Source organism: Bufo gargarizans, chromosome 7, assembly GCF_014858855.1.
Source record: "Bufo gargarizans isolate SCDJY-AF-19 chromosome 7, ASM1485885v1, whole genome shotgun sequence".
Classification (NCBI taxonomy): domain Eukaryota; kingdom Metazoa; phylum Chordata; class Amphibia; order Anura; family Bufonidae; genus Bufo; species Bufo gargarizans.
This window is the reverse complement of record NC_058086.1, coordinates 21,498,698-21,526,304: the sequence shown is the minus strand read 5'-3', so window position 1 is coordinate 21,526,304 and position 27,607 is coordinate 21,498,698. Positions and strand designations below refer to the sequence as shown.

At 43.9% G+C, this 27,607-nt stretch overlaps 1 protein-coding gene across 1 annotated transcript in view; it reads right to left on the bottom strand.

Moving 5' to 3' along the window:
• Window positions 1–1,057: 1,057 nt before the first annotated feature.
• LOC122944115 (IQ motif and SEC7 domain-containing protein 2-like) overlaps window positions 1,058–27,607 on the bottom strand; it is a 294,359-nt gene continuing 267,809 nt past the window's right edge. Inside the window, exon 3 of the mRNA XM_044302348.1 lies at window positions 1,058–1,106. Coding sequence (XP_044158283.1) covers window positions 1,058–1,106 — 49 coding nt within the window. The remainder of the gene's footprint in view (window positions 1,107–27,607) is intronic.

Genomic DNA, 27,607 nt, shown 5'->3' with positions numbered 1-27,607 from the left:
GAAACGGAATTCACACGGAGATACTTCTTTTTTTTTTTGTTGAACCATTGAAATGGTTCAGTATATGTACAGCATACTAAACAAAAAAAAACGGCCAGTATACTGAACGCAAAATACTGTTGTGTGCATGAGCCCTAATACATTATTATTCTAGCCACTGATTCCTATATAATTGGAACAAGACTTGGTTAACTATCAGCAGATACAGGTTGTGTGACAGCTAGAGATGAGCGAATTTCATGTTATGAAATTCGTTCACGCTTCGTTTGGTGGTAAAAGCAGAATTGCGTCCTGTTTCCATTATGCAGGAGAGAACTCCCCTGCATAACGGAAACGGGACGGATTCGTTTTGCAGCCCATAGACTTCTAATATGACGGAATGAATAACAGAATGCCTCTAAAGGCATTCCGTTATGCATTCCGTCATAGAATTGCGTTATGGTCCGTGGTAACGGAATCCATAACGCAATTCTGCTTTTACCACCAAACGAAGCGTGAACGAATTTCTAAATATGAAATTTGCTCATCTCTAGTGACAACCAATGACAGCCGCTCTATAGATGACATCATATCACTACTGTTGCAAAAGTTGTAGCATTTTTCAACAGCAACCAATCAGATTCTAGCTGCAATTTTTCAGAGGTACTTTAAAAAAAGAACGTATCAATCTCGATGGCAGCTATGGATAACTACCCCAATTTTCCACTAAATGTGTAAGCCAGTCCTCTGGTGTACAAAAGTAAAAAAATGTTGTCAAATGACATTGTGCGTATAAAATTGCCAATTCTTTTAATTTTTAACAGTGCTCTCTTAAAAAGTGGGAGGGCTTAGTGAAAAGGGTGGCGCAAATTATAAGTGAAGTCTACGCCAGTTGCTAAATGGCCTAGGTTTCCGTTTGGGGTGCGTACACCTCTTAATAAATTGGTCACATCTTAACCAGCGGGCATTTTATTAAGACTGAAGTATGAAATGCTAGTCTTTAGTAAATGATCCCCATGGTGAAAAATCTCCACCAACCAGACGCTAACAAAGCATAAAAAAAAATTATGTACGGTACTTACAGTATACTTCTCGTTCCAGCACCAGGAACAGGTGGTCTTCTTACCCTAGAAAACACAGTAGGGTAAGTGTGGAAATGCAGTACGGCTGTACATTAACGGGGTTATCCAATATCATAAACTGCCCCCCCCCCCCATGTGCTGGGCCCCTCACAGGGAATATACGCGCGCTGCTCCTGGTCCCCGCACCGCCGCTGCTGCTTCTCCCCATGCACGGATGAAAACCGGGGAGAAGCAGCAGCGGCGGTGCGGGGACCAGAAGTGGCGTGGGGAGTCAGGTAAGTATGATGTATGAGAGAAGTAATCTCTCCCAATCCAATTATTATACTGTATATAGAAGGGGGAAAATTTGAAAGAAAATCTGGTACACAGTCACTTTCAACTAGATGAAAAAACCACATGGTTATCCACGACAGGGTGTATTTTTTGTAATAAAATGGTACCTAAGAAGGATTTCATTAACCCAGCGGACAAAAAAAATAAGTATGAAATCAGAGAATGTATCAATTGTAAAACCACATGTGCCAATCTGCCATTCAATGCAAATGCCCAAAACTATACAGCAATTAAGAAGACATATACTGTATCTAAGCAATTAAGCTGCATCAATACAGAATCAGACACAGCCCTCTCAAGACATATCCAAGACAAGCACAATGGAGATACAAAGCATCTTAAATTTTGGGGTATTAAGAAAATGAAGATAGGCCCGCGACAAGGCAGCGATATAGATAAGAAATTACAAGTAGAAGAAAAAATAGATATATATCGACTTGGGAGTCTGATCCCTTTAGGACTGAATGAGGGATTTATGTACGTGTCCTTTCTCTGACATAGGCGGCCTCTTTTTTCACAAGAATACTCTAGAGAGCACTATATGAGTTTTATTAACCCTATATGACTTGAAGAATATGATGACAATAAAAACTAGGGGCGGATGAGATGTATATCATAATAGACCCTATAATAACTCCCTAATCCTCACCAAGGGCTAGAAAATAATAATAAAAGATTGTAAAGCTATAATCTACTTGTCCTCTACAATATGTTATTATCATGATGAGGGATAATAAAGGAGCATATATGAATAACCGAAAGATAAAAGATACCCAAGACAAGTAAGCAGGCGGAATGATAATAAAAGAAATGTTACAACTTAAAAATATGGACAATCCAAGAATTAATAGCATGATTTAAAAAAAAAAAAAAAGTATACATCACTAGGCTAATTAAATAAAAGTAATAATTTATGATTTAGAATAAGGAAAAATTCAGGTACAAAAAGTGTATACGAAAATCACTAGTTTAATTGAAAATAATTGTATGAGGAAAAGTAATAAAAAATATACATGTGTAAAAATATACTCTTTTTTACCCTTTAAAAAATACATGATTTTTAAGAACAATATAGCCAATAGAATAGGTTTAATAAAAGTATCACCATGTTTCTCAGTAAATAAATAAAATATAAGCATCAATATTAGAAAAGTTATAGCCTCTGTGATAAAGGAATCATGACTTAAGAGTATTTTCACACTAGCGTTTTTGGGTATTGAGTTCCGTCACAGTTTTAGGCCTCATGCACACGACCGTATTTTTTAACGTCCCGCAAAACGTGGTTCCGTTGTACCGTGATCCGTGCCCGTTTTTTCTGCCGTGATTTTTGGAGGATCCACGGACATGAAAAATGAAATAAAATTATAAGTCAAGTTTGCCATTGAAATGATAGGAAAAAACGGACACGGATCACGGACACGGATGACAATCTTGGGTCCATCCGTGATTTTCACGGACCCATTGACTTGAATGGGCCCGTGAACTGTTGGCCGTGAAAAAAATAGGACAGGTCATATTTTTTTCATGGCCTAGAAACACGGGTCACGGGCGCGGTGTAAAAACGGTGCACAAGCCGAGTTTTCAACGACCCCATTGAAAGTCAATGGAGCCGCAGAAAAAAACGTCAAACGGCACAACGGCCACGGGTGCACACAACGGTCGTGTGCATGAGGCCTTACCCTGACGCATTCTGAATGGAGAGCATTCCGTTCAGGATGCATCAGTTCAGTCCCTCTTACGTTTTTTGACAGAGAAAATACCGCAGCATGCTGCAGTTTTCTCTCCGACCAAAAATACTGAACACTTGCCAGAATGCCGGATCCGGCATTCATTTACATTGAAGTGTATTAGTGCTGGTGTTCCGTTATATTTCCCTACCTCGTGAGATTTCCTTACCCTCATCACTTCCGGCCGCACCGGACATGACGTGAGGAGGTGTGCCGGCGGTGTGGCGCCGCGCAGGCGCACAACCACGGGGTAGGGAAATTTTCCAGCAGAGTTAGCTGGACACCGGCTGACACTGCGCATGCGCCGGGAGCCTCACCAGCTGTTAGGGAAGAGAAAAATTACGGGCCAGTGCGCAGGTGCAGTGATCGGATGGATGTTCTCAGCTGGACACCGTCCAACACTGCGCATGTGCTGGGAGCCTCACCAGCTGTTAGGGTAGGGAAAAATTATGGGCCAGTGCGCAGGCGCAGCGATCGGATGGATGTTCTCAGCTGGACACCGTCCGACACTGCGCATGTGCTGGGAGCCTCACCAGCGGTTAAGGTAGGGAAAAATTACGGGCCAGTGCGCAGGCGCAGTGATCGGATGGATGTTCTCAGCTGGACACCGTCCGACACTGCGCATGTGCTGGGAGCCTCACCAGCTGTTAGGGAAGAGAAAAATTACGGACCAGTGTCGGCCGGTGTCCAGCTGAGAACATCCATCCGATCACCGCGCCTGCGAACTAGCCAGTAATTTTCGCCTACCCTAACCGCCGGTGAGGCTCCTGGCGCATGCAGAGTGTCGGCCGGTGTCCAGCTAACTCTGCTGTGAAATTTCCCTACCCAGTTGTTGTGCGCCTGCGCGGCACAACACACCTCCGGCACACCTCCTCACGTCATTTCCGGTGTGGTTGGAAGTGACAAGGGTAGGGAAATCTCACGAGGTAGGGAAATATAACGGAACACCGGCAGTGTTCTGGCAAAATGGATCCGGATTTCCGGTCTGCGCATGTGCAGGCCTTTAAAAATGCAAAAAAAAAAATTAATACCGGATCCGTTTTTCCGAATGACACCAGAGAGACGGATCCGCATCTCCTTCCATGTCACCATAGTATCTATGAGACGTCTTTTAAATATGGGTGTAATAAGGCCAATTTAGAGTGTAGAAGAGCTCCTAGGTCCCACCCCTTAGCTAACTCTCTCTCTAACTCTCTAATAGTATATTTGAATAATGAGATGTCTGTCCCAACTAATCTCTGCAATGTCGGAAGAGACCAGCTAGGTTGTATCTTCTTATATCCGGAAACTGCACTCCTCCCTTGTCTAGCGGCAACCATAGTGTTCTCAAGGCAATACGCGATCATCTTCCTGACCATATAAAGCTCGAAAAGGACTTATTTAAGGACATAATGTCTTTATGACGTAGAAGAATAGGTATTGTTTGCATTGGATAAAGTAACTTCGGGGAAACTAATCATTTTTATAAGATGGCATTTACCTAGCAAAGTCAACTCTTATGTTATCTTATTAATCAATGGCTTATAATTAAAGGGAATATAGGGAATGAGGGGAACTGCCAATTTTAATTCCCAAATAAGTAATATATTTTTTAGCTATTGCGACGGGACACCCTTGGATTGGGGATTGCATCTTATTAGAATTAGTGCCAATGTATAGAAGTTTGCATTTTCCAGCGTTAACTCTAAAACCGGAAAATTTGCCAAAAGGTCTCAAAGATTTTATCAACGTCTCTAGAAGGATTAGCTAGGAACAAAATAATATCATCGGCAAATAGTGAGATATGTACCGTCCTTGAGCCTATTTTTATTTCCTCGAAGAATGAAGCAGACTCCAAGTTCAATTTTTTTGCGTTGCGGAAGCACGGAACGGAACCCCATAAAGCACTCCGTAGTGTTCCGTTCATCCGTTCCGCACAGTTCCAGATCTCCGGATTTGCAAACCAATTGAAACAAATGGGTCCGCATTCGTAATGGCCACGGAACGGTGCCCGTGTATTGCAGATCCGCAAATGCGGTCCACAATATGGCAACGGGCATCAGACGTTCGTGTGAACGAGCCCTTAGTCTAAGGCTTCATGCACACGACTGTTGTGTGCATCCGCGGCCGTTGTTCCATTTTCAGTTTTTTTCCACGGACCCATTGACTTTCAATGGGTCCGTGGAAAAATCGGAAAATGCTCCATTTGGCATCCGCGTCCGTGATCCGTGTTTCCAGTCCGTGAAAAAAATACGACCTGTCCGATTTTTTTCACGGACAACGGTTCACGGACCCATTCAAGTCAATGGGTCCGTGAAAAATCACGGCTGCACACAAGATTGTCATCCGTGTCCGTTTTTTCCTATCATTTCAAAAGGCAAACTTGACTTAGATTTGTTTTTCATTTTTCATGTCTGTGGATCCTCCAAAAATCAAGGAAGACCCACGGAAGAAAAAACGGACACGGATCAACGGAAACCGTTTTTGTGGACCGCATTCATCAGCCTCCGTTCCTCTGTCGTACCACGTGACCAGCACTCTGGTTCTCCAAGTACACAGCGTCTTTGGTGTGGAGTCTGTGGACCAGAAGTCGGTCTCGCTATGCATTAGTAAGACAGTCTCAACGTGAGTCTCATAGGAATGCTTACAGAGACTGGGCACATTTATTAAGGGACTTGTGACTATATTAAGGGACTGTGTAACAATATTTAGTTGCACTGCCATTTTTATGCTGCGTTTGCCAGTTGGGTGGGCTGGGGGCTGTGCTGCCAGGGCCGGGACTCCAACCCCAGCAAATTTACTAACATTTACCACTGGAAACAGGCGTAAATGTTGGCAAAAAAGCTGTTTTATCGCCAAGCGCAAGGACTGCTATTGAGGCATCTAATTTATGATGAAGCGCACGCCTCATCATAAATTAGAGCCAGTGTTTCCCAACCAGCGTGCCTCCAGTTGTTGCAAAAAAACAACTCCCAGCATGCCCGGACAGCCTTTGGCTGTGCGGGCATGCTGGGAGTTGTAGTTTTGCAACAGCTGGAGGCACGCTGGTTGGGAAACACTGAATTAGACCAATCTTAGGAAAGCACAAGGGAAAAATTTAGACCGACATAAAAAGCCAGTCTTAGTAAATGTGCCCCACTGGCTTCTAGTCCACAGTGAAAGCATTTACTGATCCTATAGATGCTCAGACCGGCTGTCTAGACCTGCATCCAAATCATCCCAGGGGCTCAGGCTGGATGATAAATCTGGTGCAGGGATAGACATTTTTCTCCGACTATACCAACTATTGGTTGTCTTACCAGTATTGTGGTGCAATTTTGGGATAAAATTATGCATCTTAGGCCCCTTCTACTTTCCTGCAGCTTCACCCCCTTTCAGCTAAGCCTGCACCCTTGTCAAGTATATCGGAACAAAGTGTAGAAACTAGGGATGAGCGAATCGACTTTGGATGAAACCATTTCCCGAACTCAGTGGTACCTTGAAACCAAACCAGAGTTCGGAAAATGGTTTCTTACAGTAGAAATTAATTTATGAAGTTATTACGCGAAGTCCCGCGAGACTTCGTGAAGTATTAACTTTGGCTCATCGAAGCCAATGCATTCTAATAATGTACAGTAACGGAGCACTCGCTCATCCCTAGTAGAAACCCTAGATGCGCCAAACTGCACCACTCTTTAGACATGTTTTTAGCACACATTAAGATCCCTTTTACACAAGCAAGTATTCCGCGCGGGTGCAATGCGTGATGTGAACGCATTGCGCCCGCACTGAATCCGGACCCATTCATTTTAATGGGTCTGTGTACATGAGCGTTGGTTTTCACACATCACTTGTGCGTTGCGTGAAAATTGCAGCATGTTCTATATGCTGTGTTTTTTACGCAACGCTGGCCCCATAGAAGTGAATGGCGCTGCGTAAAAATCACATCCGCAAGCAAGTGCGGATGCAATGCGTTTTTCACTTATGGTTGCTAAGAGATGTTGTTTGTAAACCTTCAGTTTTTCTATCACGCGCATTAAAAACACATCAATGCGCAATGGACCTGTGCGATAAAAACTGAACAACTTAACGCAATCGCATACAAAACTGAATGAACTTGCTTGCCAAATTGCGCATTTTTCAATGAACGCATCCGCAATGCGTCCGGACCTAATCCTCTCACGCTTGTCTGCAAGGGGCCTCACACTTTGCGGAAAATAAAATCTTCAAGTGCGGATTTTACAAAGTTGCAGTTTTTGCTGTAGATTATGCTGCAGATTTTGTAGTTTTTTTCCCTGTAATCCGCACATTTCTGTGCAGGTTACATCTCCATTGAAATGAATAGAGACATTCAGCTACAGTAAATCCGCAACAAAACATAGAGTTCGTTCTGCTGCAGAATTAATATTCAGGTATATAATCAGAGATAAAGCAATTCAAAAAAATAAAATAAAAATTGGATGTAAATAAAATTGGAGCCGAAGATTTAAAAAATGATTGATTAATTACAATGGAAATCTCTGCCATTTACTAAATGAAGGTAAGGAAATGAAAATCTTGGCCATTCCCAGTGTACAGTGTGTATGTGGGTGCGAGTCAGAAAACAGAGGATACTTCCAATAGTGTCATAAGGTTTCTAAGAAAGTAAATTTTATTGTAGATTTAGGCTAGGTCTACACAACGATATTTGTCGCACGACAATTTTTATAATGATAGTCTATGGTGTCGCACTGCGACATGCTGCAACTGTGACGCAACAGTCGAAAAAAATCCATTCGAAATGGATTTTTCTGCGACTGTCGCGTCGCAGCATGTCGCATTGCGACACCATAGACTATCATTATAAAAACTGTAGCGCAACATTGGTCCGACAAATGTTGCAGTGTAGTTGTGCCCTATGTCGCACGACACATGTCGTCGTGTAGACCTAGCCTAAAGGGGTTCTCTGGGAATAATAGTTTTTAGCAAGTGCCCACAACCTGCTATGTAAGCAGATTCATACCCACCTGCTCCTGGCCTCTGCTGTGTCCATGTCCCATCCCCGCAGTGTTAACATCTGGAGCAGTATGTGCATAGTCACATGCTTCGCTGCAGCCAATAACTGTCAACATTGTGGGGACAGGATACAGTGGAGGCCGAGCGGAGGACAGGAGCGGCACAGAGCAGGTAAGTATGAATTCGCCGATAACTCCTTTAAAGGGGCATTCTGGGACTTAAGTATTCAAGGCCTATCCTCAAGATAGGCAATCAGTATCTGATTGTTGGGGGTCTGGGTTTCTGAGTAGCCCTGGAACTAGACAGGTCCATCCACTGTGTAGTGGACAAAGCTGCTAGTAGTACCGCAGTTACCAGCTCCTACCAGCACACTAGTGACGGCGCCAGAGCTACAACTAAACAGCTGATCTGCGGTGGTGCCAGGTGTCGAATCCCCACCAATCAGATACTGATGGACTATCCTGAGGATAGGCCATCAACATTAAAATCCTGGAATATGACCTCGTTCACAAAATATTTTTGCAGCATTTTTAAAAACTGTATGCCTTTGAACTATTTTTATTTGGCTTTTTTTCCAAACATTTTTGGTTGTGCTTTTTATTCTGTAACATTTGTTTTTATGGAGTACGTATTTTAAGTTCTACAGCAAAGAATATGAGAAAAACAACTAAAAGCAGGCCATATTCAGAGCATACTGCATATTGAAAAAAATTCCACAAACCAAAAAGCTTTGTATGTATCGTGCTTCATATTTTGCTGGCTGCATCAAATGTTAGCTAAATCACACAGGGCGTCAATGCTACACTGTTTTTGCGCTGCACTTGTCGTTTTAGGGGGTGTTTGCCCGCGGTCCTGTATGGACTGTTGTGATTTTTGTGGCTCTTTAGCATACTGATTAACTTCAAATAATGATACATGTGGTAACATATGTTAAACATATACCGCAGGCGGCTTAACAACTGTATAGCCAATGCGGTCAGGAGCCGCAAGCTTGTTTTATGTGTGGTCGGCTCTACTTAAAACAGGTGAAGTCATTACAGAATTTGAAAGAGCCAGGTCTGTATCAGAAACCTATTTCCCCCATTGACGTCTAATCGCATCACGACCGCGCCGTGTGGTGATAACCTTAGAGTACCTGCACATAGATGGGGGTTACAAAACAGAAATACCATACGGTTTTTCACACCGATTTGTCTGTATTTCCACAACAAAACTCACATGTGTTAAGCCTAGGGTGGCCATTTGCTGTACCCTCAAAAGCCGGACACTGTAGCCGTGCCCCTTAGTCAGCCAAGCCATGCACCCAAGTCCACGAGCCACTCAGCCAGTTGCCGGGGAAGGGGAAAAATAAATAGACCTGGAAGATGGTGAGGTGAGCTGCACTGGGACCGGGAGTGCTTCTCTCCCCCTCAGTCAGCCACAGGGAACCATGTCCACCGGCTCTAGGGACCAGTGATGGTCAGTTCGCAGTGTTCGCCAGCAAACACATGCGGGCTGCCATCTTTAGTAAGGTAGACTCACCCGTCTGGCCCTTACCTGTGACGGGAGGCGGTCTGAAACAAATGTGGTCACCAGGAGCAGGCAGTTCTGAGAACAGCCCGATAAAGGCCCCCGGCGGCTGTTCTCTGAACTGCCTGCTCCCGGTGACTGCATTTGATTTCAGACCGGCTCCCGGCACAGGCACAGGTAAGGGCTTACCTGTGCATCGCCGGACTTGTGAGTCTACCTTACTAAAGATGGCAGCCCGCATGTATTCGCTGGCGAACACTGCGAACTGAACATCACTGCTAGGGACCGACTGGAGGTGAGAGAAGCCTCAGTTAATGTGTTGCTGCAGCTCACGCTCAGACAGCGCAATGCTGCTGTCTAAGTGTGAGCGGCTGAAAAGGAGGACATCCCTGCATCCGTCCAGGGAGCCAGAAAAACGGACGTCTGGCCACCCTAGATGAGCCTCATTCACACGTCAATGTTTTGGTCAGTGATTTCCATCAGTGACTGAGCCAAAACCAGGACTGGAGCCTCCACAGACATAAGGTATAAGGGAAATATCTGCTCCTGTTCTGTGTTTACAGCCGCACCTGGTTTTGGCTCACAGTCCCTGATGGAAATCACTGACCAAACACTGACGTGTGAATGAGGCATTATTTGCAGATTTTGATGCGTTGTTGCCCCAATCATTGCAAAGGGTGGAATCCGCACAACAAGTCCTCACAAACAATTGAAATGCTGCATATTTTAAAATCCACACGGCAGGTCAATTTCCACACTGAAAAAAAAAAAAAAAAGCAAAGTGGGAGATTTATCAAAACTAATGTAAAGTAGAACTGGCTTAGATGCCCATAGCAACCAATCAGATTCCACTTTTCATTTTTTAGAGTTCCTTGAGAAAATAAAAGGTGGGATCTGATTGGTTGCTATGGGCAACTAAGTCTGTTTTCTTTTACATCAGTTTGATAAATCTGGTGCTCGCAGTAGGTACTGATAGGTCATCGGTAAAAATATCTTGAAAAACCCTTTTAAATTAATGTAACTCTATTTTGTAATTAATGTAATTTAGTTTTGCTGTGTGTTTTCCCTTTGCTGGAAGAAAATGCACGATAACTGCCGGTATGCTGTTGCAAAAACCGCAGCAAAAACGTAGCATAGCCGCGATGTGTGGCAGCAAAAGCTAAACATTAGACAATTGTAAAAAATGTATTCCAGCCCTGGAGATTGGTAAAAGGCTGCATATTTGAATGTCATAGTTCACGCTAATTTGCAGTAGAAACACCCTTTCCTAAGTGTTTGCCGCACACCTTGTTAGCGGTATAGCATTAGACCCAGACGTACTGCTGCTAAATCAATCCGGCTCCAGCCACTGGCTTAATTATGTATCCTAGTTGAGCATACAGTGCACTGTAGAATCTCTGCTTTATCTCTACTGCCACCTTGTGGAGGCATTCTGGTATAACACCAAATGCACATATCCATCATGTTCAGTTACAGCTAGCTGGCTGAGAAATAAGGTTCCTGCCTTGTCTGATATGCTCACTGAAATATTCATTACTAGAATTAAGTGGTGGTGGTAACCGTGTAGCAGTAGTAACCTGTGATATTGTAAATGTAAGTATCAGATCAGCCCTCAAAACAATATCAGCCCGATCATCATATACTGCCATGCAATCAGACGTAATGCCGACAGATACTATAGTGAGATCTGTAAAGTCATCCTACCTAGAAGTAGTCTGGTTTCTCCTTTGCCACAGCAAAAGATGGATGACAGCGGGGCAACTATGGACATGTGCTGCTGATGAGGCGAGTTCCTGTCACCGTTTAGCTTTCTGTTCTTCTGATCCGTCAGAAGAACAGAAAAAAAAAAAACGGATCCAGGATTTTTTTTTCTATCTGAGAAAACAGATCTCTAGCGGAAATGGCTAAAACAGATGCAAAATGTGCATAACGGATGCTTAAAATACAGGATATGTATTTTTTTTTCCTGTTCTTCTGACGGATCAGCAGAACGGAAAATGAAACGGTGGTGTGAACGCGGCCTTACCTGTCCGTAGATACTGCATAGGATTGAGTTCTTAAATAGGGAGCAGGACACTAAAAAGCAATGATCATGCAACCACCTAATGTACCAACGGGCAAAAACCAAAGTGACAAATAATCATAATGTGGCACATCATCACATCCAATGGTTAATTAGATCCTAGGCCTCCTTAAGGCCTCTTTCACACGACCATGTGGCTTTTTCTGTGTTTTGCGGTTTGTTCTTCACGGATCCGTTGTTCCGTTATTTGTTTCCGTTGTGTTTCCGTTTCTGCTCAGTTTTTCCGTTCCGTTTTTCCGTATGGCATATACAGCAATTACATAGAATAAATTGGGCTGGATATAAAATTTTCAATAGATGGTTCGGCAAAAACGGAACGGATACGGAAGACATACGGATGCATTTCCGTATGTGTTCCGTTTTTTTGCGGACCCATTGACTTAAATGGAGCCACGGAATGTGATTTGCGGGCAATAATAGGACATGTTCTATCTTTTAACGGAACGAAAAAACGGAAATATGGAAACAGAATGCATACAGAGTACATTCGTTTTTTTTTGCGGAACCATTGAAATGAATGGTTCCGTATAAGGAACGCAAAAAACTGCCCGTAAACGGGGAAAAAAAACGGTCGTGTGAAAGAGGCCTAACACATTAGCAAATAACAGACATGTGCTATCCATGGCATCCACATACCACTGTCCATTTACTTGAATCCACGGACCATGCATCTGTGGCTACACAAGCCCTATTTTGTCCGTGATTACGGATCCCTTGTGCGCATTATAATCTATGGGTTTGTAAAAACCACGGAAACGACAAGGATGCTATCCATGTTCAGTCCGTGGATTTCATGGCCTGTTGGTAGGAGATGCTCTGGAAATTCAGCCACACAGTGTCCATGGAATAGAGATGACACGCGGAGGGCAAAAACACACAGACCCAACACGGATTCCTCATCTTCGCAGATGAGCCATTGCCCATCTTGACACGGATGTCATCATGGACACGAATGTGTGGTTAGGGTACTTTCACACTAGTGTTGTGAGAATCCGGCAGGCAGTTCCGGCAACGGCGGCAAACCGTATGTAAAGGGATATTGATTTTTCCGGATCCGTTAGACAGATCTGGTGAAATACCGGATCTGTCTCACCCGGTATCATCCGGAATATCGTATCCGGTATAAAAAATTTTTCGAAGATCAAAGACGAAACTAACTCATCCTATGTCCCTGCGCATGTGCAGACCGGAAAACCGGATCCGGCAACGCGGCAGTTTCAGCAATACTTGGTACTGGCTCCGGCATTAATACATCTCTATGGAAATTAATGCCAGATCCGGAAAGTTCGGTAGTGTTCCGGGATTTTGGCCAGAAAATATACCACAGCAAGCTGGGGTATTTTGTCCGGTCAAATACCGTACAAGGGATGGCGTCCTGATGCATACTGAACGGAATGCTTTCCATTCAGACTGCATCAGGACAAAACTGATGTTTTTTTTTTTTCCGGTATTGAGACCCTTTACCGGATTTCAATATCGGAAAAGAATAATGCTGTAAAAGTACCTGTAGTAATTTAGAGATAAGGGTAATTAGATGATGGACACAAAGTGAAACTTAAAGTACCAGTCACACAGTTAGAAAATCTGTTAATCCTTTGTGACAGAATGGCTAAAAAATGTTAATAAAGGCCAATTGAAAATATGATTTTAAGCCAAAAATGAGTAAAATGCAATCATAAACAAAAATTGATTTGATTGTAGATAAAAAGGAAAGAAGGCGGCACTCACCACTAAATTAGTAAATTTTCTTTACAGAACGCCAATGATCTCACAGAACGCCAAGTGGCGATGGCCGTTTCGCGCTTCCTCGGGCCACTGACATCATCGCGCAGATCTGTGCCTCATTACGTGTGGTTGCTGTAGCAACCTCTGATGCTAAACATTCATTAAAACCAAAATACCCAATACACCCCCGTGTTAGGACTCTTAGGCCCCTTTCACACGGGCGAGTTTTCCGTGTGGGTGCGATGCGTGCGGTGAACGCACTGCACCCGCACTGAATCCTGACCCATTCATTTCTATGGGACTGTGCACACGAGCAGTGATTTTCACGCATCACTTGTGCGTTGCGTGAAAATCGCAGCATGCTCCTCTTTGTGCGTTTTTCACGTAACGCAGGCCCTATAGAAATGAATGGGGTTGTGTGAAAATCGCATGCATCCGCAAGCAAGTGCGGATGCGGTGCGATTTTCACGCATGGGTTCTAGGTGACAGTCTATTCACTGTATTATTTTCCCTTATAACATGGTTATAAGGGAAAATAATAGCATTCTGAATACAGAATGCTTAGTATAATAGTGCTGGAAGGGTTAAAAATAATAAAAAAGTTAACTCCCCTTCTCCTCTTGTTCGCGTAGATCCCGGTCTGTTCTTTAGCTGTGGGCTTGGGCTAAAGGACCTGTGGTGATGTCAGATCACATGCTCCAATCACCATGGTGATGGACCATGTGATTGGAGCATGTGATCTGACATCACCTCAGGTCATTCAGCCCACAGCTAAAGAACAGACCGGGATCTACGCGAACAAGAGGAGAAGGTGAGTTAACTTTTTTATTATTTTTAACCCTTCCAGCACTATTATACTTGCTTGCGGATGCAATGCGCTATTCACGCAGCCCCATTCATTTCTATGAGGCCAGGGCTGCGTGAAAAACGCAGAATATAGAACATGCTGCAATTTTCACGCAACGCAGAACTGATGCGTGAAAAACAACGCTCATGTACACAGACCCATTGAAATGAATGGGTCAGGATTCAGTGCGGGTGTAATGCGTTCACGTCACGCATTGCACCCGCGCGGAAATCACGCTCGTGTGAAAGGGACCTAAGACTGATTAGGATCCTGATCAGTCTTAAAAATGCCTGATCAGTCAAAAACAAAATGCATCCGTTTTTCCGTATGACATATACAGTATACAATAATTACGTAGAAAAAATTGGGCTAGGCATAAAATTTTCAATAGATGGTTCTGCAAAAACGGAACGGATATAGAAGACATACGGATGCATTTCCGTATGTGTTCCGTTTTTTGGGTGGACTTATTGACTTGAATGGAGCCAGGGAACGTGATTTGCGGGCAATAATAGGACATTTTGCGGAACCATTGAAATGAATGGGTCCGTATATGGACCGTGTATGGAACGCAAAAAACAGCACTTAAATGGAAAAAAAAAAACGGTCGTGTGAAAGAGGCCTAACAACTCTAAACATAAAAATTAGTTTTTTTTATAGTTGTAACTGCAAAATGAACGATTGTCGCATCTGTGGTTACCTTCCAGTTTCCTGCCTGTTAACCAATTGCTCGCCTTAGTCTCGATAAAGCGACTACTCACCAGTGTATCTTTAAGTGTATGACATATTTTTAAAAGCTATTAGGGGTCTCTTTTCCACATACTGTTTAAAGGGAATCTGTCACCTGCTTTTACCATTTTAAGCTGTCACCATCGCTATGTTGACTAAAGAACCTTATTTCCAGCAGTCTTCTTTTTACTTTATTTCGTTTTGTAGTTTTGATATAAAAGCGCTTTTTATGTTATGCTAATGAGGCTCCAAGGTGCCCAGAGGGGCGTTTTTTTTCACTCTCCGGTGCCCAGTGACGCCCCCCCTGCAGTGCCCAAGAACGCCTCCTGATCATCAAATAACCTCCCACAGTCCGGCAAACTGTTCCGCCCCCTCCCCACGTCATAGTCTACCTTATAGAAATGCCCCGTCCTTCTTCGGCCAGAAAACTTGCGCATGCGCAGTACCGCCTGCGCGATCATAAACCTCCTGAGGACAACAGCGCTCAGGTCACATCACTGGGCTAGACGCATGCCCAGTGAGACTTTTGAGGCTGTTGCCCTCAGGAGGTTGATGATCGCGCAGGCACAAAACAGACAAGAATAGAACATGTTATATTTTTTTTGCAGCGCTACGGAACAGAGCAACGGATGCAGACAGCACACGGAGTGCTGTCCACATCTTTGGCAGCCCCATTGAAGTGAATGGGTCCACACCCAAGCCGCAAAAAACTGCGGCTCGGATGCAGACCCGAAAAACAGTTGTATGCATGAGGCCTAAGGGCTTGTTGAAGCCCGTGCGCGTGCTGTGGACCGCAAATTGCAGTCTGCAATGCACGGGCACCGTCCGTGGGGCAGGCGCATAGGGATCGCAGACTCTTCCGTTCTGCAAAAAGATAGAGCAAGTTCTATATTATTGCGGTGCGGAAGCACGGAACGGAACACCAGAAAGCACTTTGTAGTGCTTCTGTAGTGTTCCGTTCTTCCGTTCCGCATCTCCGGTTTTTCGGACCCATTGAAATGAATGGGTGAGGTTGTTTTGGTGGAAAGCACATGGATTTATGCAAGCCCCATTCGGATGAATGAAACTGATTCTCAGTCCCAGAAAATCTTTGCAATCTTTTTCTACACCTGTAGAAAAACACCAGCTCTAGATGTTAGTTGACAGTCTATGGGAAATATGAAATGCTACCGGGGCTTTTGTTCAATAGGTAGCATTTTTTGGGACTCATTTAAAAGAAAACACAGCATGTTGAAATGTAATTTTTTTTTCTGTACAGGTACAAACTGAGCCTGTGCACATCAACAGATTTTTTTTGCGGCCGCAATGGGTCCACAAAAAAATTATAATGGAAATGACTCCATGTGCATTCCGTTTCTGTATGTCCGCATGGTCGTTCCGCAAAAAAGATAGAACATGTCCAATTCTTGTCCATTTTGCGGACAAGGATAGGTATTGTTACAATGGATCTGCAAAAAAAAAAACGGATGTAATATGGATGTCACATGGACGTCATATGTATTTTTTGTGGATCCTTGTTTTACAGACCGCAAAATAGATACAGCCCTGTGCATTGGTCCTAAGGCTGGGTTCACATCAACGCTTATTTTTCCGTTCTTCTGGTCCATCAGAATAACAGAAAAGTAAAGAACAATAATAGATCCTGTATTTTAAGCATCCGTTCTGCTCAGTTATGCACATTTGGCATCCGTGTTAGCCAGTTCCGTCAGAGATCCGTTATTTTAGACGGAAAAATGGATCTCAGAAGGAAATGGCTGAAACAGATGCCAAATGTGCATAACGGATACTGCAGACTGCTGGCAATTCATTCATAAATTCTAGTAGAAATAATAAAGGAATGGCACAGCATAGGGTCATCAGAATAGAGGCTCTAGAATCGGTATTACATGGGGAATGCATGGAGCTATTAACACAGGCATGTCAGGGGTGGTGACAGGTCCTCTTTAAAGCTGAACACAGGCATGAAAATGTCCCTAGAATATAATTGTTCAAAATCGTATTTCTGCACTTGACACGTGTGGATTCACCTTTTGTTTGCCAGGGAAGGGGTCAACGACAGCTCCATCGGGCCCACTGTATAAATGCAACGCACTGACTACTGAGGTTATTAATAAGGCATGCAGGTAATTACCGCATACCTCATTGTGCTGAAGGCAATTAGAGGTAACTGATCCAGTCTATGAACATTCTCAGATTTCATACAAATAATCTCGGTTGGCAGCAGCTTCCACAATGAAACTTGTCTCATTAAAACTTTATCTACATATTGCACATGACTTTTAAAGTGTGATGCGTAATCTCCTTGTACTGTGCTGCTGTAACCCTCCCTAGCGGCTCAATGAGATCTACTAAAAGATTTCATTACAACCACATTACCGTGTTCACACGAGCCATGCTTTCTGGCATTTCGAGACTCCCACGCAGTCCAGTGTGACTGCTGCTACAGTATATAAACCTGAAGACTATTAGCACTGCGGACGAATGACAAAAACTCTGGCAAGAAAACGCAGTTACTGTCCACTGACCCACCCCACCCCTCCACTTGGCATCCTCTAAGTACTACAACATTAAACATGAGTCTGCCACTTGCCCACTTTAACGGGAGTTTGTCAGCAGGTATTACTGGGGAGAGCAGATTTTATCATCAGGATTTGGCCTCATACACATGACAGTATTTTTTCACGGTCCGCAAAAACGGGGTCCGTAGGTCTGTGATCCGTGACCGTTTTTTCGTCCGTGGGTCTTCCTTGATTTCTGGAGGATCCACGGCCATGAGAAAAAAGTAGTTTTGGTGTCCGCCTGGCCGTGCGGAGCCAAACGGATCCGTCCTGAAATACAATGCAAGTCAATGGGGACGGATCCGTTTGACGTTGACACAATATGGTGCCATTTCAAACGGATCCGTCCCCATTGACTTTCAATGTAAAGTCAGGAGTCCCTTTTATACCATCGGATCGGAGTTTTCTCCAATCCGATGGTATATTTTAACTTGAAGCGTCCCCATCACCATGGGAACGCCTCTATGTTAGAATATACTGTCGGATATGAGCTAGATCGTGAAACTCAGATCTGACAGTATATTCTAACACAGAGGCGTTCCCATGGTGATAGGGACGCTTCAGGTTAGAATATACTGAAATACTGTGTACATGACTGCCCCCTGCTGCCTGGCAGGTGCTGCCAGGCAGCAGGGGGCAGACCCCCCCCTGTTTTTAACTCATTGGTGGCCAGTGCGGCCGGCCCCCCCTCCCTCCCCTGTAGTTAACTTGTTGGTAGCCAGCCCCCCCTCCCTCCCCTGTAGTTAACTCATTGGTGTGGTGTCCAGTGGGCCCCCCCTCCCTCCGCTGTAGATAACTCGTTGGTGGCCAGTGGGCCCTCTCCCCTCCCTCCCCCTCCTAATTAAAATCTCCCCCTCTATAATTGGTGGCAGTGGAGAGTACCGATCGGAGTCCCAGTGTAATCCCTGGGGCTCCGATCGGTAACCATGGCAACCGGGACGCTACTGCAGTCCCGGTTGCCATGGTTACTTAGCAATTTGTAGAAGCTTCATACTTACCTGCGAGCAGCGATGTCTGTGACCGTGAGCTCCTCCTACTGGTAAGTGACAGGTCTGTGCGGTGCATGGCCTAATGATCTGTCACTTACCAGTAGGAGGAGCTCCCGGCCGGACACAGACATCGCAGCTCGCAGGTACACCACACCAATGAGTTAACTACAGGGGAGGGAGGGGGGGGGGGCGGCCGCACTGGCCACCAATGAGTTAAAAACAGGGGGGGGGGGGTCTGCTGCCTGGGGGCAGTCATGTACACAGTTTTTCAGTATATTCTAACCTGAAGCGTCCCCATCACCATGGGAACGCCTCGGTGTTAGAATATACTGTCGGATCTGAGTTTGAAAACTCACCTCTGAAAAAGCTTTTATGCAGACGGATCTTCGGACCCATCTGTATGAAAGTAACCTACGGCCACGGATCACGGACACGGATGCCAATCTTGTGTGCATCAGTGTTCTTTCACGGACCCATTGACTTGAATGGGTCCGTGAACCGTTGTCCGTCACAAAAATAGGACAGGTCTTATTTTTTTGACGGACAGGAAACACGGATCACGGTCTCGGCTGCAAAACGGTGCATTTTCAGAATTTTTTTGCACTGACCCATTGAAAGTCAATGGGTCCGCGAAAAAAAACGGAAAACGGCACAACGGCCACGGATGCACACACATTAGTGTGAATATGAACTTTTATTCAGCCAGATTCTGGTCTTTAAGTGCACTGGAGCTCTATCTCCACTGCTCTTGCTGGAGCAGAATAAAACACTACTCTTGATAATAAAAACTCTGACTTTTGGGTTTTTTATAGTGCACTATATTTTATTTAATGCACTTATATAGCGCTACTATATTCCGCAACAGGCTGTCCCCAATGGGGCTCACAATCTAAGTTCCCTATCGGTATGTCTTTGGAAACCGGAGTACCCAGAGGAAACCCATGCAAAAATAGGGAGAACATACAAACTCCATGCAGATGTTTCCCTTGGTTGGATTCATACCCAGGACACCAGTGCTGCAAGGCCACCGTGCTGCCCACTATATAAATCTATTCCCTACTCCGCTATTTTTTTTATGGAAGTAGAAGTGGTCGTAGGACTCTTTTACCCTAAGTTCACACCTGAGCGTTTTACAGCGCGTTCAAACGCGCTGTAAAACGCTCAACACATGAAAACCAATGCTTCCCTATGGGAATGGTTCTCACCTGGGCGTTTTACAGCACGTACGATCGCGCTGTAAAACGCCCGACGCATAATCAAGTTCTTGAGCTTCTTTGGGACGTTTTGACGCGCGTTTGTGGCCATAGGACACTGCAGTCAATCACACAAACGCGCGTCAAACGTGCGTTTATTATTGCAAAAAACGTGCATAAAAACGTGCATAAAAACGTGTAAAACGCGCGTTTGAGAAATGCTCAGGTGTGAAAGCAGGGTTATTCCATACTTAACAGACTCTGATAGAATATGAACTTGTTTGCTGGAGCTCTTTGGTTCACAACTGAAATTAATGTAACAAATGGACAATGGAGACATCTCTGCAACAAGATCATAGATTCTGCCAGTGCCATCAGCTCAGGGCAGTCACCCAGCAAGCTCGCAATTCTCGCTCTGACCAATAAGTCTGCATAGATGAGCTGGTGGTGATGGAAGTGTTTTTCCTCCATTATAACCGCTAGAATTTGTCACTAGACACTGAAACTTGTTGTCAAACTTTTCCACCGCCAGCGCAGGGCTTTATTAAGAACTGCTTCTAAAACGCCAGTTTTAATAAATTTGCCCCTTAGTTTTTTTGAAGTGTTCTTCTGGCTTGTAAAAAACACCATGACAGGTATGTTTTACAAGCATTTTTGGAGGGCATTTTTTTTTTATTATTCACAAAAACATTACACTTTCATTTTTTCAGACTTAGGCCTCATGCACACGACCGTTTTTTTAAGGTCCGCAAAAACGGGGTCCGTAGGTCCATGAACTGTGACCGTTTTTTTGTCCGTGTGTCTTCCTTGATTTTTGGAGGATCCACGGACATGAAAAATGAAAAAAAAATCTAAGTCAAGTTTGCCATTGAGATGATAGGAAAAAACAGACACGGATCACGGACGCGGATGACAATCTTGTGTGCATCCGTGATTTTTCACGGACCCATTGACTTGAATGGGTCCGTGAACCGTTGGCTGTGAAAAAAATAGGACAGGTCCTATTTTTTTCACGGCCAGGAAACACGGATCACGGATGCGGCTGCCAAACGGTGCATTTTCCGATTTTTCCACTGACCCATTGAAAGTCAATGGGTCCGCGAAAAAAAAAATGGAAAACGGCACAACGGCCATGGATGCACACAACGGTCGTGTGCATAAGGCCTTAGGCATCTATTTCAGTGTTTTGCCGTCTGTTTTTCACAGATCCGTTGTTCTGTTTTTTGCTTCCATTGTGTTTCTGATTCTGTTTAGTTTTTCCGTTCCGTTTTTCCGTATGGCATATACAGTATACAGTAATTACATAGAAAAAATTGGGCTGAGCATAACATTTTCAATAGATGGTTCCACAAAAACGGAACGGATACGGAAGACATACGAGTACATTTCCGTATGTTTTCTGTATTTTTTGCGGACCCATTGACTTGAATGGAGCCACAGAAAGTGATTTGCGGGCAATAATAGGACATGTTCTATCTTTCAACAGAACGGAAAAAACGGAAACGGAATGCATACGGAGTTCATGTGGCTCATGTACACAAACGTTTTTTGCGTTCCGTATACGGACCATATTTTGATTACGTATACGGTCCGTATACGAAACCATTCATTTCAATGGCTCCGCAAAAAAAAGGAATGCACTCCGTATGCATTCCGTTTACGTATTTCCGTTTTTCTGTTTCGTTGAAAGATAAAACATGTCCTATTATTGCCCGGAGATCACGTTCCGTGGCTCTGTTCAAGTCAATGGGTCCGCAAAAAAATAAAAATGAACACATACGGAAATGCATCCGTATGTCTTCCGTATCCGTTCTGTTTTTGCGGAACCATCTATTGAAAATATTATGCCCAGCCCAATTTTTTTCTATGTAATTACTGTATATGCCATACAGAAAAAAACGGAACAGAAACACAACGGATCCGTGCAAAACACTGAAAAAGCCATATGGTCGTGTGAAAGAGGCCTTAGACCTTAGGGTCCGCGATCCGGGATGCACCCGACTGGTGCCCTTGTATTGCGGACCCACCGTATGCGGGCCGCAATACGACTATGGGCAGAAAACGGTCGTGTGTATGAGCCCTAAAAATGTAGCTCTGTCCACTAAACATCTGTCAGTCCCTTAGTATATGTAAGCTACTGGCCATGGCGCAAACCACACTAAGGTATCAATATGCGACTGCATGGTCTTTTTTTATTGGAGCGTGTGCTTTGCTTGAAGCCATTTCTTGCGACAAATTTACAAAATGTTAAATTTGACATATAAAATACAGGAAATATATGAAATATAGGATTCTTTGTCTTGGGGCCTCATGCACACGACCGTTGTGTGCATCCGTGGCCGTTGTGCCGTTTTCAGTTTTTTTTCGCGGACCCATTGACTTTCAATGGGTCCGTGGAAAAATCGGAAAATGCACCGTTTTGCAGCCGAGGCCGTGATCCGTGTATCCTGTCCGTCAAAAAAATATGACCTGTCCTATTTTTTTGACGGACAACGGTTCACGGACCCATTCAAGTCAATGGGTCCGTGAAAGAACACGATTGGCATCCGTGTCCGTGATCCGTGGCCGTAGGTTGCTTTCATACAGACGGATCCGAAGATCCGTCTGCATAAAAGCTTTTTCTGATCTAAGTTTTCACTTCGTGAAAACTCATTTCCGACAGTATATTCTAACACAGAAGCGTTCCCATGGTGATGGGGGCGCTTCTAGTTAGAATACACTGCAAACTTTGTACAAGACTGCCCCCTGCTGCCTGGCAGCACCCGGGGGGGCGATGGGAGGGGGGGAGGGGGGGGCGATGGTGGGCGCACACTGTGCCACCAACGATATTCAAACTGGGGAGGGGGGGGGGCTGCCCCCTGCTGCCTGGCAGCCCTGATCTCTTACAGGGGAATATGATAGTACAATTAACCCCTTTAGGTGCCGCACCTGAAGGGGTTAATTGTGCTATCATATCCCCCTGTAAGAGATCGGGTGCTGCCAGGCAGCAGGGGGCAGTCTTGTACAAAGTTTGTAGTGTATTCTAACCTGAAGCGTCCCCATCACCATGGGAACGCCTCTGTGTTAGAATATACTGTTGGATCTGAGGTTCACGAAGTAGCTCATATCCGACAGTATATTCTAACATAGAGGCGTTCCCATGGTGATGGGAACGCTTCAAGTTAAAATATACCATCGGATTGGAGAAAACTCCAATCCGATGGTATAAAAGAACTCCAGACTTTACATTGAAAGTCAATTGGGACGGATCCGTTTGAAATGGCACCATATTGTGTCAACATCAAACGGATCCGTCCCCATTGACTTGCATTGTAATTCAGGACGGATCCGTTTGGCTCCGCACGGCCAGGCGGACACCAAAACGACTTTTTTTTCATGTCCGTGGATCCTCCAAAAATCAAGGAAGACCCACGGACGAAAAAACGGTCACGGATCACAGACCCACGGACCCCGTTTTTGCGGACCGTGAAAAAAAACTGTCGTGTGCATGAGGCCAAAGTCAAATTTTTTTTATTACAAAGACTCCGTCAGTTTGTATGTCACCGGGGGACGAGTACTCCTTAGGTTTTTTGATGATGAATCCGGCTAAAAATGTAGCTCTGCTTACAGAATTTCTGGCCACCCCTTAGTAACTGCAAACTGCCAAGCATGGCGCGATACACTCAAAAAATGGTGCAAATATGTCAAATTTGTCGCTAATGCCTACTGCACAGAGCAAACAGGAAAAAACCTGCCTTTCATACATTACCCCCTAAGTTGACACTGTCTAGTGTCTACTGTTCCTTTGATATAATTTATCCATTATATGTACCGTAATTGTTTTTTGATGCCTTTTCTCACCTTTGAATTTTGAAATAGACAACATCCCATGGGTCTGTAGGACATTGCCAAAATCAATGAAGAACAAAGAGACTTCATGAATGCAGGAATTAGACAGATTAGAAGTTGGAGAATGAATAGGCAAATGCCCACAATGACTTCTTACTCTTCAGTCTTACAGCCTTCCACGGCAAGCTCCATTTAACATCCACATCACATTCTGCTGATGGATCAATTTATTTCTCTAAGCAAAAACATCAGCTCTCTTTCCAAATCTTACCAGGAAAAAGCCTTGTCAATAAACCTGCACCTGAATCCAGAGATCAATGAAGTGCTTAAAGCTAGCGGACACTTTTCCCAATGTGATCCTATGTCCATGTGTCAGCTCCGTTATTACCACACACTGTAATGTATTAACGATTTTAGTGTCTGTGTCACGCTCCGTAAGTACCGGACGCTGTATTTCATCAAAGTCCCACCTTGTAAGCGTGTGTAAATTCATCCGCAAAATACGCACTTGACAGTTCTCTAAGAGGATAATACAAGCGGCGATAGGAGCACAGACTGGATCAAGCAAAAGAATTAAATGATCACTTGTCTGTAGCAGAAATCAAACACAAAGAGAAAACTAGAAGAAAACAGATAAATCTAATATTACACACAATCAACTTTATCCCTATGGGCCGGGGCGGACTGGCTATAGACCCTACAGGGAATTTTTCCAGTGGGATGGTGCCCATAGGGCCACCAGAGCCCTCCTCACTACCGCTGGCCGGGCACTGGGGGAACTATAGGGGTCATTATTACAGGAGGTCCGGGCAGCATGCTGAAGGTAGGTCTAGCCTGGTGTTGTGGCCCACATCTCACTGCCTAAACCCCCTGCTCCATGTCCAAATTAGAGACAATTGGAGGAGGAAGACAGAATATGGCAGCTATTGATGGCCACCACAGAGGGACAGCTTTTGGGGAGGTATTTTGTTGTATTTGGTTCTGTGGGATGGTATTCTGCACTGTGGTATTACTGACCCTGACACCTTGTATTGGCCTCATCTACTTGTGTTGCCTCACCTTCTGTCAGTTTGGACTCAACTACAACATTATGGCCACTTTTAGTTTTTTTCCAGGGCCACTTTAAGTTCCAAGTCCGCCTATGCCTATGGGTACAATCACACAGTGCAATTGTGGAGCAGTTGGAACCCAACCATTAACAATGGAGCTCAACCACAGCGTGGCCATGTTGCAGCCAAGTCATGATTGGGCCATGTGGACGAACTCCAAGGCTGCTTCCAAACATCGGTGTTTTGATCAGTAATTTCCATTTGTGATTGTTGGTCAAAATCAGAACAGGTATAAGTCTTTCCATCATACATTAGTCCTATGTAGGCTCCACTCCTGGTTCTGGCTCACAATAACTGCTGTGTAATTGTTCATGACTACGTCTAGGACAAGACGGTCAGTGTTTCATCTGTGAAAATGTCTACGAAGATGTCAGTTGTTGGTTTGGGTGTCTGTTTTTTCCCTGCATTTGTCATCCATTCCTGATGTGCACTGCTAGGCTAAAAGAGGGATTTATCAGAGCCTCTCTGACCAATGGTCTATGAAAACCACTGTCAGTGGTTTTCACAGGACCCATAGACTTTAATGGGTGTGTTTGGTCAGTATCACAGACCAAAATGGTGCATGTCTCCATAAGGATCTCCATAAAGATGGTGGTGGTGCACAACACACATATTCAATGATATTAATGTGTGATTCACTGATATGTGAATGATGCCCAAGGGTAAGGACAAACAGGGAGGCACTATAATGACCACACCGTTTTGTGGGTGAAATTCACTTATCTTTTAATTTGAAAGCCACAACAATTTCATGGCTAATGAGTGTCCAGGTTTAACCACTTCCAGACTGAGGCAGTTTTCACCTTGCTTAGGGTACTTTCACACTAGCGTTTTTCTTTTCCGGCATAGAGTTCCGTCACAGGGGCTCTATACTGGAAAAGAACTGATCAGTTTTAGCCCCATGCATTCTGAATGGAGAGTAATCCGTTCAGTTTGCATCAAGATGTCTTCAGTTCAGTCATTTCGACTGATCAGGCAAAAGAGAAAACCGCAGTATGCTACGGTTTTATCTCCGGCGAAAGAAAATGAAGACTTGCCTGAACGCCGGATCCGTCCTTCCATTCTGCGCATGCGTAGACTGAAAAAAACTGGTGAAAAAAATAAATGCCGGATCCGTTTTGCCGGATGACACTGGAAAGACCGATCCGGCATTTCAATGCATTTTTTCGACTGATCAGGCATTTTTAAGACTGATCAGGATCCTGATCAGTCTTACTAATGCCATCGGTTAGCATACATTTTGCCTGATCCGGCAGGCAGTTCCGGCGACGGAAGTGTGAAAGTACCCTAACCAAGCCTAACTTTGCAAATATGACGTGTATGTAGGAACAATTCTAATACTGTTTATTTAGTTTATTTTTTCAAAATACATGGTACTTCATGTCATTGGTATAGTTGGGTTGATATGTTTTAGGCCTCATGCACACGACCGTGCAGTTTTTTTCGTATCCGTAAAAACGGAAGCCGCCCGTGTGCCTTCTGCATTTTTCAGAACGGGCGGCCCATTGTAGACATGCCTTTTCTTGTCCGCAAAACGGACAAGAATAGGACATGCTATATTTTTTTTTGCGGGGCCTCGGAACGGAGCAACAGATGCGGACAGCACACGGAGTGCTGTCCGCATCTTTTGCGGCCCCATTGAAGTCAATGGGTCTGCACCCGAGCCACAAAAACTGCAGCTCGGATGCGGACTCAAACAACGGTCGTGTGCATGAGGCCTTACCTTTAGTTTAAAAAAAAACATCTAAAATTCACAGAAAATTTGGTAAAATTTGTAATTTTTTTATTTGAATTTATATGATACCTCACAAAATTGTAATTAACTATTCACCATATGTCTACTTTATGTTGGCATCATTTTTTTTATATATATTTAATACACCACAAGGCTTAACATTTTCAAAACCAACTTCTTTAAGGACCATTTCAGTTCTGCAGTGACATTGAGGGGCTTATATCATAGAAACCACCCATAATTGACTCCATTGTAGAAGCTTCCCCTCAAAGGTGACACACAAACACAAAAATACACAGGGCATATAAAAAAAAAACGAAAGAAGGAAAAAATTTAATCACCCTCTTTCCCAAGCTTACATGTAAAATAAAAAATAAAAGTAAACCTAATTGGTGGCATCGCTGCGTCTGAAAATGCCCAAACTAATAAATTATGACATCATATCAATAGGTATGGTGAATGCCGTAATGGGGGGGGAAAAAAAACGCCCTCTGAATAAACAGGTGATCAAAAAGTCATATGTACTCCAATTGTACCAATAAAAACGACAGCATGACCCCCAATAAATGAGTCCCCGTATAGCTCTGTAGACGGAGATATTTAAAAAAAAGTTATGGGGGTCTGAATTTGTCGATGCCCAAAAAAATAGAATTTTTTTCAGAGGCTTTTATTATTTTAGAAGTAATAAAATATTGCAACAAAAAAAACTTGGTACCGCTATATCTGTACCGACCCACAGAACAAGGCAGTAAACGGGGTAAAGACAAACAAAAAAAAAAAGCAATTCCGCCCATGTTTTTGGGTCAATTTCACCCACAATTCATTTTTTTTATGTTTTTTTAAATACAATATATGTTAACTTGAATTGCACTATTAAAAGATACAACTTGTCCCAGAAAAAACAAGCCATCGTATGACCATGTGAATGGTCAAGTAAACTTATGGCCTTAGAAGGTGGGGAGCCCTGATGGGACACTTGCCTTGGACTGTATTCTGCTGCAGTTTTTTTTTTCTCAGCGCAAATCCACCGTAAAATATCTAAAGCATTTTTGTGTGGATGTGCTCATACATTAGAATTAGTCTCATCCTTCTGTGGATTATTCCAAACATATCCTGCAAATTGATGGTGGTTTTAAAATGCTAAACGCCATATACACACCACTCCTGCCACATTCATCAAACACAATGCACACTGTATAAGAAGAAATGTATCACTGAAATCTGTATG